An 18,911-nucleotide genomic window follows, 5' to 3' on the forward strand; every position below is an offset into this window, starting at 1 on the left:
TGTAGCATTTTTTTTCCACCTGTGAGACATGACATGCTCTGTCGAGCCACTGTATTCGAACTTCCCCTGATGTATTTCATTTTTATTAGCGATGGAGGACAGGTGATTTGAATCTTAATACTATGGGGTGATCTGTATGAGAGGGGTAGAACACCTGGGCGTGTGCTGTGACACAGCCACTGAATGAGCTTCGCATTTAAATCTCAGGCGGTTTGTTGTGCCCAAACCTACTAGGGGTGTTTGTGAAAATTAAAATGTGAGGGGTACAGGCCACTTTTATGGCATTGTATTTCCCTTTCCCTCTGAGTTTTCGATTCCCTTCTTCCTTTAAATCATATTTATCCTCCTGCCAAGTTCCATGGGAGCAGAAAAGCTGCTCGTTGTGTTATTATTTTGAAGCAGTGCTTTTGAAAAGTCAGTCCTTTAGGGAGGAGAAAGCATTAGGCAGATGAAGACAATTTCTGTGTTGCAGAATTGCCGTCTAACACGCGCTTGTATTGTGGGACAGAGCTGTAATAATTCTCAACTCCTCCCGTCCGTGCGCTTCTTGTGAACTCCTTGCAAATTGCGATCTTGTGCTTCACGTTTTCCACGTGTCTGAACCTGGACCCTTGGTTTGAATGACTCCCTGCGCTCCAGAAACCTTCTCCCCTTTGATCCATCGCTGGCAGGAGCAGAGCGTTTGAGGCAGTTAGGTAAGAAATGGAATAAACAGGTGTATAAAGCTGAAGGACAGCAAAGAAGTAAGTTAAGTAGGGAAAAAAATTCTCTTGTGATGGACACTAGTGGTGCAAAGTGCTACGTAAAAGCTGGGTAACATAAACCTTCCCTCTTCCCCTCCCACACAGAGAACCAGAACAAGTTGTATATGCTGCTTCACCCCTATTTTGACATCTCAAAGCACGCACAGATGTGCTTAGCTCTTTATCAGGGACAAGGTGTGGGAAGCAGGATCAAACTTCTAATTCCTGAAATGAAATCTTGTTTAATCAGGGAAAAAGAAAATACTTCAGGATATTTGCAGACAATGCAAAGAAACAGCGTTTTAGCGTGTGGACAAAGTCCTGACCTGAGGCATGAGGAACTGTACAAACAAACGCCATTCGTACAGCTAGAAGTTTATAGTGTTCTGGAGTGATGTTTATGTTACTATAAAAAAAGTGAGAAAATATATTCAGTTACTTTCTGTTTCCCTCCATTGAGCAGATGGCAATTCATAGCTCAAATTGTTTTTTAAGCCATCTCACATTTTTACTAATAAGTACAATATGCTTTTCAACAACAAACCACGCTTAGGTGCTTCTGCAGAGGTTACATGATTGCTCAGGTAGCTCGGAAAGCCAAGAGTTTATGAATCTTGTTGTGTTATAAGGGCGAATGTTTTCCGGTGACTTCGCACGTGGTGGAAAACATGAGCTCAAAACTCTCCTTGTTTCGAATTATTTCTAATTTTTGAGGCCACAAATAACACAGCGGACTTACTTTAACTGCCTACATCTGAGATTGTTTCCACCAGTTAATACTCCTGGTGGAACAAACTACACTTTTTAATGAGATGGATATTCTTTATATTTTAAATGTATAATATGTGTAGATGGCCACTGAGAAAAGCGAAGAAATATTCAGCAGTTGTATTTGGGGAAGTTTTGGTGCTTTAGAATGAAAACTGTTGGTACTGCACGCGTTGGAAAATTCTCACTGTTGCGTTTGTGGTTTTATCAAAACCTGTTAAATTACTTGAGTGCAGAACTAAGGAAGAGTGGGTTTCATTATTAATTGACACTCATTTTTAGCAGGCGTGTAGTGGCAGGTCCTCCAACCAAACCTGTGACGCAGATTAGAGCCGAAAGTTTGGGAAATGTTCTAAATCTTTGTAGCATTGCAGAAAGGAAGTGTAATATTAAACTGACAAATTGAATGTATCTTTTTTCTTTTCAATGTAATTCACAGTTTTTTCCTATTATTTTTTACTACCCGTGGAGATAAAGCAAAACAAATTCCTCAAAATGGAGAGAAATCTATTTCCAGATACATTTTTCTCTTAAATAATATATCTCTTATATATATGTACTGTCAAATACCTATCCGTTTCTTTTCTACTCCGTATCTACAGACAGAAGAAGTGTTGGCTATGCAAATATTGCAGAACCGACTTAACATACGTGCTGTGTGCCTCGCTATAGATATGCAGGAAACTCTATATAATAATTGAGTCTGCATATATTATCTTGTAATTATAATTTTACATAATCTGTTATATAATCTCGAGGCTGGTATGCGACCAAAAAAATGTGGTCATATCAGAATTCCTAGGAAGAAGAATAAAATGATCGCATGTAAATGTAAGGAAATGGTCGTGGCCAGGGAGTAGTGTGCAGGACGGAGTTACATCTCAATGCTAAAAGCCGTGCTGGTCGTTATTAGAAATTTAATTCCCCCCTTTAGGAGGAATTATTAGGAATAGTTTGGCACCACCAGTTCTCCTGGGGGGGTGGGGGTGGGTCGTGCTTGGTTTTGGGGAGGGGAACCCCGGGGTGCTGCCCCTTAGAGCCACCGTGGGAAAGGGGAGAAGAAACCAGAGCAGAACTGGGCAGATGACAATGTGGTGAGTGCTGCTTTATCCCAGGAGCTTCTGCTCGTTTCCGGCTCTTGAAAAGGGGCTGAGTGGTCCCAACAACCACCCCGGTGCAGGGAGGAATGAGCGGTGGCCAGAGACGATGCTGGGGGGGAACCCGGTGCACTGGGAACTGAGCCTACCCTGGCTAAACCGGAACAGCCCCTCCCGGGGCTGGTGCCACCCTGGAATGGAGCGGGGGAACGGGATGGCGGACCCACCATAAAATAAATAAATACACACACACACACATATATATATCTCCCAAGCATGTGGGGAAAACAGCCGAGTTGCAAATAAATAAACAAAATGCAAAATAAATCAGATGAAATCACCAGGCGTCTGTTCCCAGTAAACAGCAAGCTTTATAATTTCCAGGTGTTGGGGAAAGCCGTTGTCTTATAGTTTATAAATCCCTGCTTGGGTGGGGGGGATGAAAGGGAAGGGGGAGAACCTTTGGAGGTGAATGAAATACCAAATCACGAGGCTCTATGTAGATTTATGATTGCATAAGAGGCTCGATCATTTCCATATATTGAAATATGCTGTCCTTTCTGCGACTGCCCAGCCCTTGGAGGGAGAGAGACGCTCGATTCGCCTTGATCAATGCTGGCTGTGAAGCAAGGAGGAGGAGAAGGGGGGGACCAGGCTGGCACCAGATGGAGCAGGGTCTAGGGAAAGGTCAAGGTTAGCTCAGGCTGCTATTGAATCGGTTGCAGCCTCACAGATAGATCTCTGCCTCGGAGGCACCCACTGGGGCTTCTCAGAATCAAATCTAATAGAAAAGGCAGTCACAGAATGAAATCGCTTCATCTGAATGCTAAAATTGTTATTAGGCTACATTAGAGAGATACCGGGCACGTGATTACCAAAAAAAGAAGCATGCCTAGCAGTTTGCGACTGAAATAAAAGCTGTGAATATGTTGATACCATCAGCAACGTGCGAGGATAATAGATAACAGGAGAGAGGGGCAGGGAGAGACGTGCATGAGCGTAACAAACAGATTAACGTATTGTTGCGTGTGTACGTATCTGTATAAAATTATTTGTATATATGTCTGCGTGGGGGTACATTCGTACGTATGCAGATAGCAGCACTTGACTTCTTGCATGTCCTGCAGCGGCCGCGGTCCTCAGTGCTCTGAGGACGTTTGTAAATTGATTTAGACAGCAGCGACAGAGCAAGGAGCAGGAGCTGACTTGGAAGAGGCTTGGTGGTGGGTCCTGGGTGGCCTCTGCTTGCAGCCACCCTCGCCATGTGGTGCTCTCACTTGGATTTCTGATTTTAAGCCCTGGGGGAGGCAGGGAGATGAGGTCTTGTTTGAGGCCACTCTTATTCTTTCTCATCTCGGGCAAAACTCCTTCTGTGGGAAATGCAACGAGGCGCGTCCACGTGTGCACACACCCCATAGTACGGACACAAGAGCATGATGCAAACACTCATATATACTTTTGGAGCAGCGATGCTGTCAGCTGGCTCTCAGAGAGCAAAGTGAGCTCTTTCCAGTTACCATCTCCTCCAAGATCCTGATTCTTTAACCTCCAGCTCAGCCATATCTTAAAGAAGGATTTAGTCTTGTAAAAGAGACGCTGGCTACACTAAATTAAACATGATGACTGCACTCTAAGGGTTAATAAATTTAGAATTAACAGATCATCCCAGCTTGATACAGCTACTATAGATGATTTAATATGCAGCCTAAGCAGGTTGACAGTCAGCTCACAGATGCAGATAAGATCAAACAGTCTCTTGATTCAATAGATTGAATGGTTGTACGGAGTGTCTGGAAGGTGAGTGACAGTACGTATATGGCAGGGGTTCTAGTAGAGAAGGGCTGCGATTCCCCACTGCTGTGCACTGCACTGGGTTTCCTTTTCTAGCAGTCAACCTTTTCTAGCAATCGAACCTGGAGTTAACATGAAAAAAAAAGTCTCAAATATAGTTCAGGAGAGTTATTTGAAGTTTTCAGTAATGAAGAGCGCTGTGCTTTAATAGTAATCGGTATTACTAGTCTGCACTTCAGATTCCTCCTCCGCGGACAAGGCCATCACCACCCACCCTGTCCTGCAGGGAGGCTCATCTCCCCACAGGCTCCATCTGTCTGTCCACACTAGTCCCCTTCCCTGGCAGACTTAAATCCACAACAAAAAAGGTATTTTGGAGGCAGAACCACGACACCTCACCACGGTCACCCTCAGGCTTGGTGGGTACAACCGTGTCCTGACATCCAGAGGTTTGGCTGTAGGAAACCTCGATGGGTACAGAGTGAAAGAGGCAATTCCCCAATTCCCCCGCTCGCTTTCCAGCTCTCTCGCTTTTCTGGCTTAAAAGTTAATGCCTGTAGTAACTCTTCCGTGGTTTATGTTTTCCTTCTTGCTCTCCCGTCCTATTTAAGCGGGAACGTAAAACGGTTCTCGCGGAGGCTGGCGAGCAATGAGATGACAGAGTGGTCTCTAACAATTTTTATTATTTGATCAAGAGTAAAAGCTCCGCCTGAACCATTAGATTTTACCGTATGAATACGTTTCTAGGCAATTTTAAAAATGCATATTATGTATTCAATAGACCGTCTCAGGTCTGAATTGTATCTTATTGTGTTATATGGGGCCACCACTATACTGATAGGAATATTTGCATTAAAGGTACTGCACTCATAAATTAGTTGGATTGTTTACTTTGGTGTTGTTTTTTTTTTTAAATATCCAAATGCTCAGTCCATGCTTTTGACAAATGCCACACAAAATATTGATTTAATAAGTAATGTTGCTTTGAATTGACTAGCAGAGCAAACACAGAATCCACATAAGATCACTGTGATTTTTCAAAAAAAAATGGTCTCATGGACTTTTGTAAATGTTTACCTATGAATTACACTTTAATTTTCATTTGGAAACTAGTGGTTTTAATCCTTTGAATGCTGAGTTAGAAAAGAGAGGGCCTTAGCGTGTATTTCAGGTTGCACATCCGTACATGAGCATCCCCAGATATTCCTGAGCAGGTCTGTGATGCCACGAAGGTACGAGCACCTCTCCAGTGAGCTGATGGAGACACGAAAACCTTGACCTTGTAATTAGAAAGAGGTGGTAATAAACCCCCAGTGCTCCTCAGGGTGAACGAGGAGAACTCCAATACCCCTTGTGCAAGAAATTAAGAAGTAGAAAAGCCCTCAAACACCCCCCAAAAATGAGGTAAAGGCAGGAAGGAGTCGGAGAATTGGTGAGAAGCTCAGGAACGCTTTGCTGGCTGCGGTGCCGCTTCCCAAGGCGGAACCAGTGAAACCAGTTATCTGGCAGTGATTTGCATATTTATGGTGCCTCCTGCTGCTCTTCGTGATTGCTTTACAGGCAGGAAAGGTAACAGAAAAATATAGAAACCCCTCTAAAAAAAGGCAAAAAGGCACCTACGCGCACCGGGGCTCAAGCCTTGTAAAGCCTGCGGTAGGGAATTTATTTATCAAACAGTTTTTTGTCTTAGGGTTTGAAGGTAGTTGCTGTTTCTTTAAGTTCCAAGACTGAAGACGTGATGTCTGTGCTTCTGTACAAACTACTAGAGACAAGCGCTGATCATTTCAGGGAAAAATAATTAGCCTGGTCGTATTCGCTGAATGTATACATCTAAGGAGGAGGCAATCCTTGGAGAACGGGAAAAGCTTTCAATAGACACTTTAAAAGTATAATGTCATGGTACATATATTTTTTTTAGCCCCGCTCCTAAGCAGTGTACAAATACGCAGCACAGCTTTGAATATAAAAGCTAATTAGGTCTCAAAAGAGAATAGTTTCATTTTTATTGGCTTAGAGTACGTCTGTCTAAGATACACCTCAGCTGCGAGACGCTCTTGGCCTTCCTTGCAGGAGCTGCCGCGGCTGCATCCCCATACATCCCTATACATTCAGATACCTTCGGTTCTGGGCAGCACGACCTGGGGTGCCAGGAGGTCTGGAGCAAAACCCCCGTGTGAGGATCCTTCAAGAGCTTTGCAGAGCGGGGATTACAATGGAACACATCGTTCCAGCCACATCTATGCAAAACTTCTTGCTGCTGTGGGTGGGGAATAGCACTTAAGACTGGTGCTATGGTATGGCTTGTGTTTACGCTGCGTTTATCTATAGGGCCTATCATCGTAATATCTAAGGGGGGTGTATGGCAGCATGCACAGTCCGTGGATCTCTCTCTATACATTTCCATCTATTTTTTTCTCTCTAGGCACTCAGATGCTGTGTAACATAACACGACAGGAAAAATTAAAGTCTAAATTGTGAATACGTTAATTTCAGTATGGTAATATCAAACATTGTACGTGTTTCTGATTTCTATATTGAATTTCCCTTGCCTTTTTTTTAAATGCTGGGGAATATTTGCTCTCTGAACAATAGCATTACTACAATAACTCCCCCCAGCCCCAGCACTCATACTTAATGCACATCACCTTTCTATGTAATTCTATACAATACACTTGCATGTTCTTTTAATTGAGTGAAATCGTATTCATACTGGTGGTAGAAGGCATTCTTTTCACTGCAGACAGAATTCACACCGTACTGTAAAAATTGTATGTGCTGATAATAACAAATGGTGGCAAAACTACCCAAACTGCTCAAAGAAGTGGGGTCCTATCACGGGTTATCCACCACCCCTCCCGCTACCTCTCAGCATTGCATCTTTCTGTGCCGCTTTGGGCTATATAATAATATAGCCTGACTACAGGGAGTTGCATTAAAACATTGTTGTAAGCATTCTGACAATTAAGCTGCTATTTTGCAGGGAATAAATATGGCAAAGAAGAAAATCCACGGTAAAGCTGTCCTTATTTTCAAATGCAGAAACAGATCTCTGCTATCTCAACAATTAATTCTTTTTCATCTGGATGCTCACACGAGCTATGTCATGTTCTGCAAAGCATGTGCATTTCTGCTTTGCTAAAGCTAAAAGCTACACCTAAATGTCACCTGAAATAGTAATATAAGATGAACACAGAGAATGATGATTGTGTATGTTAAATTTCAGTTCAATGCACTCTAAGTGACTGAAAGCTGAAGCTTTAAAAAGCAATGTAATAGAAGTTATTTACAAAGATGTTAAGGCGCCAATCTAACAGGGTGCTTGAGTGCACGCTTACTTCAAACATGTAAGTACAGCTGATGTGCCCAAAGATAAATATGTGCTTAAGAATTTTGCAGTACCCAAGGCCAAGTAGATTCCTCTGGTAAGGGATATATTGATCAGAGCTAGAAGAGGAAAATCTGACTTTATTGCACTGTCCTTCTCTATTGTCCCTCACACCAAATGTGTGAGGAAGAAGAAGGGACCGTGTTCAGCAGCATGCAAGAAAACAACTAAATCTTTCCTCATCCTATGTAGCAAAACTAATTCCTCAATGGAAATAACTTCTTTTTGATTGCTGGTTCTCAGATTAGTGAATTATTTTTGTTATTATTTTTTTTGAAGTGATTTGAGGTACAGTTGGATTTATTCTTCAAGACAAAGTGTTTGCAGTTCCTCCTCATCCTGCCTGCCACATCCAGAGTGGGGCTTCCCAGATTTCCTTATAGGGAGAGTTTGAGCCCCTTGGATCTAATCTTGTACAGAAGTGCAAAAAGCTTCTCCTTATGATACTGAAAAGATCTTGTTCATAAACAACTGCTGTGCTAAAACATCAGGAGTCACCCCACATGTTTGATTTGGTCAGGATCAGACCAAGTCTGTCCAGCTCTCCTTCAGTGATGCACTTTGGAGGTGAAGTGTGACTGTGCCATAGTTGGACGTGCTGCTATTTTAAACATTGTGTTAAACACGACCTGTCTTCCTACTGCTCATAGGCCTGAGGATAGCGATCTGCTCAGGTAGATGATTCTGGATCTCAGCAGTGACTCAAGAGGACCAACTTTTCCATGCTTAAACCATCATCTGTTTCTGTGAGGGCAGAGTTGCCCTGAAGGATGGGGGATCTGGATGGGTGGAACATCTTGCTGAGGGGAGTTTGGCTTCTCACAGCACTTTGTTTCAGAATGACGTGCACACAAGAACCCTGCAGTGAGAGAGCCCGATGCTGCAGCCTGGCTCGGTTAAAGCTCTTCCTGCAACCGCTGGAGATGCTGCTCATGAGTTCGGATGTGCAGTAGGTGTCCCTGCTCTGCAACCCTTTGCTGAGGTGGGCATGGAAACTTTGTGGGGTCTGGCTCCACGAGATCAATCTGTTCATGGCCCTTGGCTCATCTTTCTAGCTCTGGGCTTGTCATTTTGTGTTAGGGTCAAGGAAAATCCTGATCCCATACCTTAACCAACCCTGTATGCTCTGGCTTACTATGATTTGAGGTGATTAAAACCGTCTCTGATAAACAGAAATTTAAAACTAGTAAAAAGTGTTATGGATTCTCAGTAAAATTCTTTGTAACGCAAAGTGATGCTTAAGTTTATGCTCGGTGTTCAAAGTTGAACAGCTCACCCTTTTCATGTGACTGTTCGGATGCCAACGCACGTGTGGGACTCACTTCCACACAGTTTTGGAAGAAAATAAAGCCCAAGAAGATGAAAAGATTCCAAGAAGCTGTTAGCAAAGATAACTGAATGACCAACGCTCTGCCAGGTGTTTTCTCGTTCCTAGCTATGCTTGCTGCGTCTATAGGTAACCGAATGGACCTATACGCTGTACCGTAACGTGCCGGAGCTGTATTTTGGGTTGTGGGTTCAGGGAGCACCTTCCCTTCCCAGCATGATGGTTTTGGTACAAAGGGGCTCAAGAGATGTGTGAATGGCAGCGTATTGTGATGCAGCTGATATACAAATCAGACATTTCACGAGCTTTAGCTCCCTCCTGTTGCAGGCATTTATGTTCTTTTCATCTTACACATTTAGGACTCTCTTTTGAGATAGATTTAACAGCCATTTCTTGCTCATTGTCTCTTATCAGTGTATGTGTACACATAGCTTTAACTTGTGTACTTATATTTACACTGTTCAGTATGGAGCTTCAGAAGAGCTAGAAGTACCAAATTCATACCCTAGATGTCAGTAAAAGAAAAAAACATTAAATCCCATTAAAAATGGTTTTTTAAAGGTCTGCGAATCAAGCAATGGGTTAGGCAATTATTCATAAGATAATTCCCTATATGGACTGACAGTCTGAGTCCCAAGTTTCAGCTCAATCAAATTTACACAGCCCAAGTTATAACCTCTTCAAGATGGGGATTGTAACAGGAGCGCTGACAGACCTTAACTACTGTGCCTCTTCAGTAACGAAAGCTCAACTATTTCACTCATGAGGTGGCTGCTGGTGCTGCTATAATTAAGACTGTATGGATTTGCATTATAGGTCAAGTTCTGGGGAGTTATAAACGCACATAGTTTAAATCACGTTGGCTTGAAACTGAGGCTAGAAACTGTTAGGGGTATGTTACGTGTTTACTTATTAAAAGCTACGTAAATATTAAACATACGAGATGATAAATAGCTAAGTAAGTACTAGAGCAGTACAAACTAAAAGCAGTTGGGCTGAAATCAAACATTTGATTAAAAATGAGATTTTTATGGGCATTTGCTAGTGCTTTCCACTGCCTGCCCACGCACAAGCAAAACTGTTTGTATGCTTCAAAGGAGGGTTTTTGTCATTTGAAAGTCTGTTTCCCGAGCACTTTGTGTTATTTCTTTTACAGTCATGCCCAGCAAGTCCAGTCAAGGTCCAGGGCTCCATCATGCTGGGTGCTGTGCAGGCTGAAATCCCGCACCTTGCTGAAACGCATGCTAAAAGTCTCTCCAAGTTCAGGGTTTTATTCCGGGTCCTGCCTCGGGCAAGCTGATAAAGAAACCTTTCTGTCACCTGGCGCTCTGGTGTTTGCGATCCTGCACGGACTCGCTGCTGTGCTGGCTAGTAAGCGCTTGCAGAAGCATGGTTTGTTTTGAGGCTTTATTAAAAGGGGAAGAAAACCAAACCAAAACAGAGAAAAGGAAAAGCAGCGTGCCCAAGTTTCTCATGTGGCAACGCTACTGCACATACTATTTCTAGAACGTGCAGGTCCTCTGCTCGTTCACGGGGAGTCACCCTGGTATGATAAGCGTTCCACCCACGTTGCCTCCGCCTGATTGAGACTATCAAGCCGGTGTCAGAAAGAACCCCGTGCGATCTGCCGCTATATAATGCAGCCCAGCTCCAGAGAACTGGCAGAATTTTGGAATTTGTATTTGGTCCTAACGTTCTGTACTGAGTTGGCAAGTGAGATTCCTGCTCCGAATGAATGACAGTTGGAGCTTTGAAGCAGGAACATTTGCCCACCAAAGTTGCTGAACTCGCCCACTGCCAAGTCTGTCACTGACTTAGCAGATAGGCAGGGACAGCAGCGTGCGTTGGGAACTGTGTCACGCTCCTTTGTGCCTCTGGTCCCCATCCTGTGCAGGACTGTGTGCCTGATTGCGAGATGGGGCAAGGCCACACTTGTCAATTTTAGGCAGCTTTATGTCCCTTCTTGCAGCAGTCTCTAAGCACCTCACATGATTGAATAGAGGGAGGATCATACTATTTCTCCGACAGAAAACTGCGGTATGAGGAAAGGGACGGGTACATTTTGGCAGACTTAAAAGTCATTTTTACAGTGCAAATGTTGTCACCTGGGTGCTCTGCCCTGTTGCTGCAAGTTTCTGCCCCTGCCCTGGGACATGTGTCCTCAGCTATTCCAGGGCATGAGCTGCTGCCTCAGGGACAGGTTGAGGTGGGACAGCTGTTCAGCTAACACCGCAGACCCTCCTCCGAGGTTGCCTTCCCCTTGTAGGCAGCCCGAAAACCACCGCGGCCCTGGTTTCAGCGTGTACCTCAGAGTATGCCTGCACGCAACAAAGATGTGGGGCCACGTTTCCTTCAGCTGACTTTGCTCTGGGTCTGGGGCTCTGCAGCTGATAAGACAGCTGGGGGTGACAGCAGCTCAAACCGCTGCAGCAGGATTGCGGGGCACCTTGGGCTAAGGAAGGTTGCGGAGGAGCAGAAGGTGACACGCAAGTTTGCGTGAATCCTCAGAGCCTGATCACTGGGCTGGCTGAGGTTTGTTTTCACCTGCATTTCTAGGTGTTAGCAGTCAGTATTTAAGCATTTCTAGCTGTTTTTTACCTGCTGCATTCACTAGGTTCATTAGTACAAGTGAGCAGAGTGATGCCACCGTGTCATGGGCACAGACAAGTCAAAAGATGCTCCGTTTGTGGGTGGCGGTGGCACTAGAAGCGGGGAGCAGAGGGGGCAATGCAGGAGGAGCAAGGCATGGGGGAGCATGGGACAAGGCGGGGGAAGGCGGGACATTGTCCTTCCTCCCATGGGTCTCCGGACCAGGGTGAGCTCAGAGGCCGCTCATCCCCTCCGGACAAGCCGGGGACGGTCCCCGTGGGGCTGACCCTGCCATCGGCAGCTTCCCCGGGGGGGTCCGGCAGAGCCGAGCACCGGCGGTTTGCGGGGCTGGGGGGGACGCGGCGGGGCGCGCAGCTCCCCCCGCCACAGAGCGGGAGCCTTGGGGTGGCATTTCTGGGGTTAACGTGTCTCTGTGGGGGGGGTTATCCCGGTCCTGCAGCCGGAGGTGGCCCCGTAACCCTCCCCATCGCGAAGGTAGCGCCCCGGAGCTGAGGCTGTAGCAAAGTCCCTCGCAAAAGCTGTTTGTTGACCACATTCACGTTCAGAGCCCTGAAGCTAAAAGCACTTTACACCATAAAATAAAAGCACTGTCTTTTTTTCTAAAAGGTTACGTCTGGAGGCCACGCTGCTCATACTTCATACAGAAAACTACTGAAAGGGCTATGAAATCCTCTATGATTTACACTCCCTCTCAGTGCATTAGGATATAGATCTACTCGACTCTAAAAATACTGTGGAGTTTCTAACCGACGTGAATATATGTGCATTATTTCAGAAAGTCTGTTAGAAAACTTGTCAACACATTATAAAGCATAAAGCAGGACTTGGCCATTAAATACAGAGATCAGAGACAGAATATATACTGCAGGAAGTACTGAGAAAAGTCCCTCCATTCAAAAAAGGTCTATTAGCTAAAAGTTTACACACAATATACACCAAAGGGTTTAGAGAGAGCCCGTGGACTGTAATTACAAGGCATAAATGGAATCAGTAAGGGCTTTACGGTCCCCAACGCAGTTAACTGGGCTGGCAGAAAATAATTTTAATATTGTCGTAATTTATTACCCACCGAAAGCCACATCAACGATTGTAAATATAGTTACTTTCTGTCCACGACTGCTCGTTAAACAGCCTCGTTCCCTTCCCCTAAAAATACAATAAAATACAAACCCACCTGCATTATTAATCTGCGGTTATGCCGTGTTAAAAATGTCTTCTGACTCCTTTTCTTTCTTGAGGTTTGTTATCTCCCTCCAATCACATGACAATGCGAAGCGCTGGGGCGGGGGGGGAACACGATGACGATGGGGGGAGCACAGCACTATTGCGATCAAATGCTAATATTAATAATTACCTAGCCAGGATGAAATATTGTTTTTTAAGACAGCGAGTTTCCATTTAATTCGAGGCATTTTACGGCGCTGGAATTAAGGGCATGCTAATGGTAGGAAGATCCTCGCTGCCATTCATGAAAGCATCTGTAAAATTAGCTCTTGACTGTAGGTTTTAAGATGCGGTCTGGGAAGTCACCTCTGGAATCTCAAACACGGTACGCTAATAAAACAGATTTAGTTGTAACTAAGTGCTTAATTTGCTATGATTTTTTTAAAGAAAATCAATGAAATGTTGGCTGTTATTTATTGGGAATAACCGCAGGTAGGTGTTCTGATGCCGGGTGGCTTCAGGGAGCGCACAACTGCCTAATGAATTGTAATTCAGAGGACTGTTACTTGTGAACCGCAGAACCTTTCAGGGGTAATAAACTCATTACTTTTTACATTGCAGCCACCTTGAAAAGCTTTACACGTGGCATTATACATAAATCAAATCCCATCTATATATCTATATCTCCGGTACACACACATGCCTGTTTATATACGTTGATACAACGTATGGACGCCTGGGTACGGCAGCCAGCCCTGGAAGCTGGGAGCAGTTCTGTTGTCACCTGCGTCTGGGTCTCCCCCGGAAAGTCACGCAGGGCGGGGATTTGCTTTATTCCCCCCGTGCCCCAGCAGCCACGGGGTGACACGCACGGCCGCGCTCACCCGTGTCCGCGTCTGCAGGAGGGGAGCGGCCCGGGGCTGGGCTGGGAAGCTGAAACCGTCCCACGCCAGAACGATTGTCCCCGTCCCCTCGCCAACAGGTCCCCGCCGAACCCCTCTCCCCCTGGGTTCTCCGGGCGGTGTAAGCTCTGCTCTGCGCGTTCAAGCCGTTCTTACAGTGGCTTCTTGTCCCCTCTCCTCCCGCGGGGCCGCCCGGTGCTCGGTCTCTCCGCCTCCGTCCTGGACACGCTTTCTCCCCCTCGCACACTTCTTTCGCAGCCGCACTTTGCTCCAAACGCCCGTTCGCCTGCGGAGCTTATTTCTACTGCAACCTGATCCCTCCCCGCGCCGGCAGCCTCTGCGTCTCTCCCTGTGTTTTCGGCGAAGTTGCAGCCGCCGCTGCCGCATCCTCCCAACTCCAGCCACTTCTCGGTGCCTCCCGCCGCCGCCGCTCTCCCCCCCTTCCCCGCCCTCCCCCGGTGCCAGCCCCGCCGCCGGCAGCCCCGCGTTTCGCTTTCGTTAAGAGACTTGTCGCTGCGGGCAGGACTCGGAGCGCTGCCGGGGGAGGGGAGCTCCGGGACGGCGGGCGAGAGAAGCCCGCGGGGAAATCTGCGAGGTCCCGCAGCCCTCCTTCCTTCCCCCCAGCTCCTGCGGCTTCTCCTCCCGCTCTCGCCGCTTCCTCGCTGGCGAAACTCCGCTCGCTTCTCCCCCGGCCCGCCCCGGGGCAAGGAGCTCGGCTCGGCAGCGGGGCAAAGCCCGCCGCTCCCCGCCGAAGTTTGCCGCGGCCCGAGCCGAGCCCCCGCCGCCCCCCAGCTCCCCGCGGGGCCGCCGCCGTCCCCCGGGGACGGGCCGCAGCTCCCGGGAGGAGGGGACTCGGCGGCTTCGAAGCGGGGGGGCGAGTGGGGAAGCCAGGAGCCTGATGGCCCCCTCCAGCTTTTTGGGTGGTCTCCGCTCCTACCTGGCTTCCCCCAGCTCTCCCACCCCCTCGGCACATCCCGCGGCCAGCCTGCCCCGCAGCCCTCTCTGCCCGTCTTTGGCTTTATTGATGTCTTTGCTTTTCCAGCGGGGGGGTGCGTGCGTGTGCTGCCGCTGCCTGCCTGCTGGCTTTCTCCCTCTCTTTTTCCTCCCTTCTTTCTCCGCGTGTGCGTGTTTAATTTCTCCCCCTCGCCCCTCTCTCGGCTCCCCTCCTGCGCCCGCTCCTCCGCGGCCACTCGCGAGTCCGGCCGCCGCCGCCCCCTCCGCCCCCGGCCCCCCGACTCCGTTCGGCAGCGTGCGCCGGGCGGCCGGGGCACCCCCTCCCGCCGCGCCCCCTCCCCTCTCCCCCCTGCGATCACTGTCCATTGGCTTGTCCTGCTCTCTTTTTCATGTCCAGCCCCTGATGAGTGTCCATTGGTGTTGCCTTCGCCTTCCCTCCTCCCCTCTCCCCGGCTTGCCCTGCCCATGTTTTGTATGTCTCTGTCCATCCAGGCTCCTGACGTTCAAGTTCGCAGGGACGTCACGTCCGCACTTGAACTTGCAGCTCAGGGGGGCTTTTGCCATTTTTTTCATCTCTCTCTCTCTCTCCTTCTCTCTCTCCCTCTCTCTCCCTCTCTCTCTCTTTTTTTTCCCCTTGCACAAAAAAAAAAAAAAGCCATGACTGCTATCCCACAATTCATCTTCCCTGCGCCATCTTTGTATTATTTCTAATTTATTTTGGATGTCAAAAGACATTGATGAAGATATTTTCTCTGGAGTCTCCTTCCTCTCTAACCCGTCTCTCCCGATGTGAACCGAGCGACTCACAAGCCACCGAAGCCACCAACCCACCATGTCGCGCCGCAAGCAAGGCAAACCCCAGCACTTAAGCAAACGGGAATTTTCACGTAAGTAACCCGGAGAGCAATTTATTTAATTTCCCCTTCACGGATTTAATTTTTAATTTGAGCGAGAGCAGGGAGGGAAAAAAAAAAAAAAGTGAGAGCGAGTGAGCGAGTCGGGGGAAAAAATGAACTTAACGCCGGCTCGGGATGATCAGCGTTCCGTAATTTCTCCCTCTTTAATTTAATCACCTTGATGATCACTTTTCTCCTCTTTCTCCCTTTACCCCCCGCCCGCCGGCGCGCACTCGCTCTGCCCCCGCTCCGCTCCTTTCTCTCCTCCCGCTTTCCCCGCTCTTTGGCGGCAAGAGCGGCGGCTCTCGCTCCGGCACCCGGAGCGGCGGGCTAGGTGCGGAGCTGCCGGGGGCAGAACCGCCCCAAAGTGTCAAAGAAATTCCTGCGAGAGCGGCGGGCTGGACGCCGGACACCTTGGCCGGCCGGGCGGGAGCTGCGGGCGAGCGGAGCGGGGAAGAAAGTCCGGTGGCCGGAGCCCCCTCCGCCACCGGCGGGCTCGCCCCTTCGCCTCGCCCGCCCCGCGGCACCCTCTCGGGGTGGGGGGGGAGAGGCGAGCCGAGCCGGGCCGCCTCCCTTTTGTTTCCGCCGCGGGGTGCGAGGTGGCCGGTCCCGCCGCCCCCCGCCGCCCCGGGCCGGCGCCGTGCGGGGCTCCGCCGCCCCGACCTCGCCCCGCTCCGCTCCGGCTGGGGCTGGGGCGGGGGGCGGCACCGGGCGGCGAGGGAAGCCGAAGCGAGCCGAGCCGCGCCGGGGAAGGGATTCCCTCCTCGCCCTCGCTTCGCGTTCTCCCGCTCGCTTACTATTTTTTGGAAGATTTTCAAAAAAAAAAAAAAAAAAAAAAAGAGTGGAAGTGGATTTTGATTGGGAAAAATCTCGTGTCTGAATGTTTACAAGCACCGCGTGTGCGGGGAGCCTCCTGCCAACAAACACAGGCGAGAGCGAGCCCGGGCTGAGCACACACACACACACACACACATACACACACACACGCTCGCACACACTCGCATCCTCACACCCGCGAACGACCCTTTTCTCGCCGCCGCATTTCAACCCCAAACCAAATCCTCTCTCCCCGGGAGAGAAAACCCAAACCCCGAGCCCCACCGCACTGTTCGCAACAAAAACTCTCCGGCTCCCTCCCTCCTGCCGCCACCACACACACCAGGGCTAGATGCGAGATAAGCGGGAGCGCTCTTTGCACAACAAAAGGCAACTCGAGCTGGAAAGGTTTGGGGCGAGGGGGGTGGGAAGGAAGGGAGAAAAAAATAAATCCCGTTTTCCTCGGGGTGAGCTGGGGGGGAAGGGGAAATGCTGCATGCTTTTTTTTCGCTCCTTTTTTCCCTCCTTCTTTTATTTTTCTTTCTTTCTTATCTTCTCCTTCCCCCATTACTCCCGCCGGGTTTTGTTCCCTCCCAGGGATGGCAGAAAACCCAGGGCGATTCCTTTCTGCCAACGATCCTTGGCTCCCTCTTTGCAGAAAAAAAAAAACCACCCAAACAACCCCAAAACTTTACGCTGCGATTTCTCTCCCCCACGGCCGCACAAACATTTCCAACCACGTTCGCACATGGAGCCCCTGAGCAAAACGTTGGCGCTTTGCAGGGAACCGCTCCGGCCGGGGAGCTCTGCCCTGCCCAAACTTTTCCCTAAAACCGGGGGCGTGGGTGATTGGGGGCTCAACCCTTCGCTCCACTCCGGTTGTTTTCTCCCTCTTCCCCCGCCACTTCACGCGGCTTTTTTCTTTTTAATGCTCGGCGCTGAGTTGGGGTCGGGGTTGCAACATCAGTGGCTTCTGGGGGTGCCACCCCCACTCCCGAAATGGGGTACGGGGGGAATCCTTTTCCCGCGCTGGCATGCTCGGGTGGCCCCGTGTTTGGGGAAAGCGGATCACACCGGGGGGTGTGGGTGGGTAGGGGGGCTCCGACTCGCCCCCGGGGACAGCGGAGACGGGCGTGATCCCCGCGGCTCCTTTTCGCTGAGACACCCGCGGAGTTTCCGCACGCGTGGGGCGGGAGCGGCGGCTGGGACGGACTCCAGAGGGGGGGGGCTGCGCTCCCTCCGCCCCGGGGATGTGGAGGGGGGGGTGGGATGGTGAAGAGAGGCCGGGCTGGGGGAGCGGGGAGCCGGGGGGCTGCGGTGGCGGAGCCGGGGCGGCGGGCGGGCTGCCTGCCCGTTTCGGTCGCTAGGAGGCACAGCGAGATCAAACAACCGGGCAGCCCCGCGAACTTGAACCTGGCCGGCTTCTCCGCTGCCTCCCGGCCGGCGGGAGGGGGGGAGGGCGCCCAGCTCCCTCCCCTCCATCTCCCCCCCGACTCCCTCCCCCCTCACCCCCTCTCCGCCTTCTTCTTCTTTGTTCTTAATTTTGCGCGGAGTTTGCTTGCTCCGGGAAGCAGCGGGTGATGCTCGCCTTCCCCCTCCCCGGGTTCCCCCCACAACCCCATAACGTGTTGGCGGTTCCCATTGTATCCCCAAGTCCCCCCCCCGCCCCCCCTTGCTCCAGGACACAAACTTGGGATTAAACAGCACCTCTCCATCCTTCCCACGGTGCGGTGCGGAGAAATGCGCTGCCGGGGCATTTCCCCGCACCGTGCCCTGGTATCTCCCCCTTCCCCACCCCCTCACCCCCCCGCCCCGGTACCTCCTTTCTCCCGACACTCCAAAATCCATCCCGCTTTTCCCGGTGAGACGGTGCGGTTGTTTTGGTGACTGGGAACGGGAAAGAAGGGGGGAGTAGGAGGGCGAAGGGGCGAAGCTGAAAAGACGTGTTGGTGGAAGGGCAATTTGCATGAAAAATAGGGACGGATGATTAGGGACCCAGGCAGGGAATTTTCATTGCCCCAGAATTAAAAGAAGCATCTTGCAAATCAGTGGCTTAGACCAGGTGAATTGTGTTTTGGCGTTTTCTTTGTAAACTCGGTATTTTATATTTTATTTTAAAAGTAGCAGTAATAATAAAAACATATTTTTGCTGGCTCTGCCTCCATCAGGAGCCAAATGTTTTGCAGTGAACACGGTGCCAGCCGTATTTCATACATTAGTATATAATTCTTGTTAATTAGCAATAATTTACGTTAAGAGCATAGAAAATGTTGAGGTTACAGGTTTTATATCTGTACATTTGATCATCTTGTTATTTTCAAGAACTTTGCCTCCTATAAAATTAATTAGGTGAAATGTGGAGGTGTAATCAGCAACCTCTGAATTACCACTTCATTTCCTGGTTTTGATTGTAAATCAGCCCAGTCAGTACAGACTTCAGCAAAGTCTATTTTTGTTT

General features: G+C 49.1%; 1 protein-coding gene across 9 annotated transcripts in view; it reads left to right on the forward strand.

Annotated features, from left to right (window-relative positions):
• The window catches only part of BCL11A (BCL11 transcription factor A), a 137,641-nt gene that overhangs the window by 49,925 nt on the left and 68,805 nt on the right, over nt 1-18,911 (forward strand). For 5 of the 9 annotated variants that reach the window (XM_065059346.1, XM_065059352.1, XM_021294301.2 and 2 more), the window contains exon 1: nt 15,332-15,628. The exons of 2 other annotated variants lie outside the window; for them this stretch is intronic. In XM_065059346.1, coding sequence (XP_064915418.1) covers nt 15,574-15,628 — 55 coding nt within the window. In that variant the 5' untranslated portion in view covers nt 15,332-15,573. Of the gene's footprint in view, nt 1-15,331; nt 15,629-16,594; nt 16,862-18,911 lie in introns of those variants that run through there. 2 more of the 9 variants (XM_065059350.1, XM_065059347.1) reach the window with 1 other exon arrangement.

The sequence above is a fragment of the Columba livia genome, chromosome 3, assembly GCF_036013475.1.
Source record: "Columba livia isolate bColLiv1 breed racing homer chromosome 3, bColLiv1.pat.W.v2, whole genome shotgun sequence".
NCBI classification, from domain to species: Eukaryota; Metazoa; Chordata; class Aves; order Columbiformes; family Columbidae; genus Columba; species Columba livia.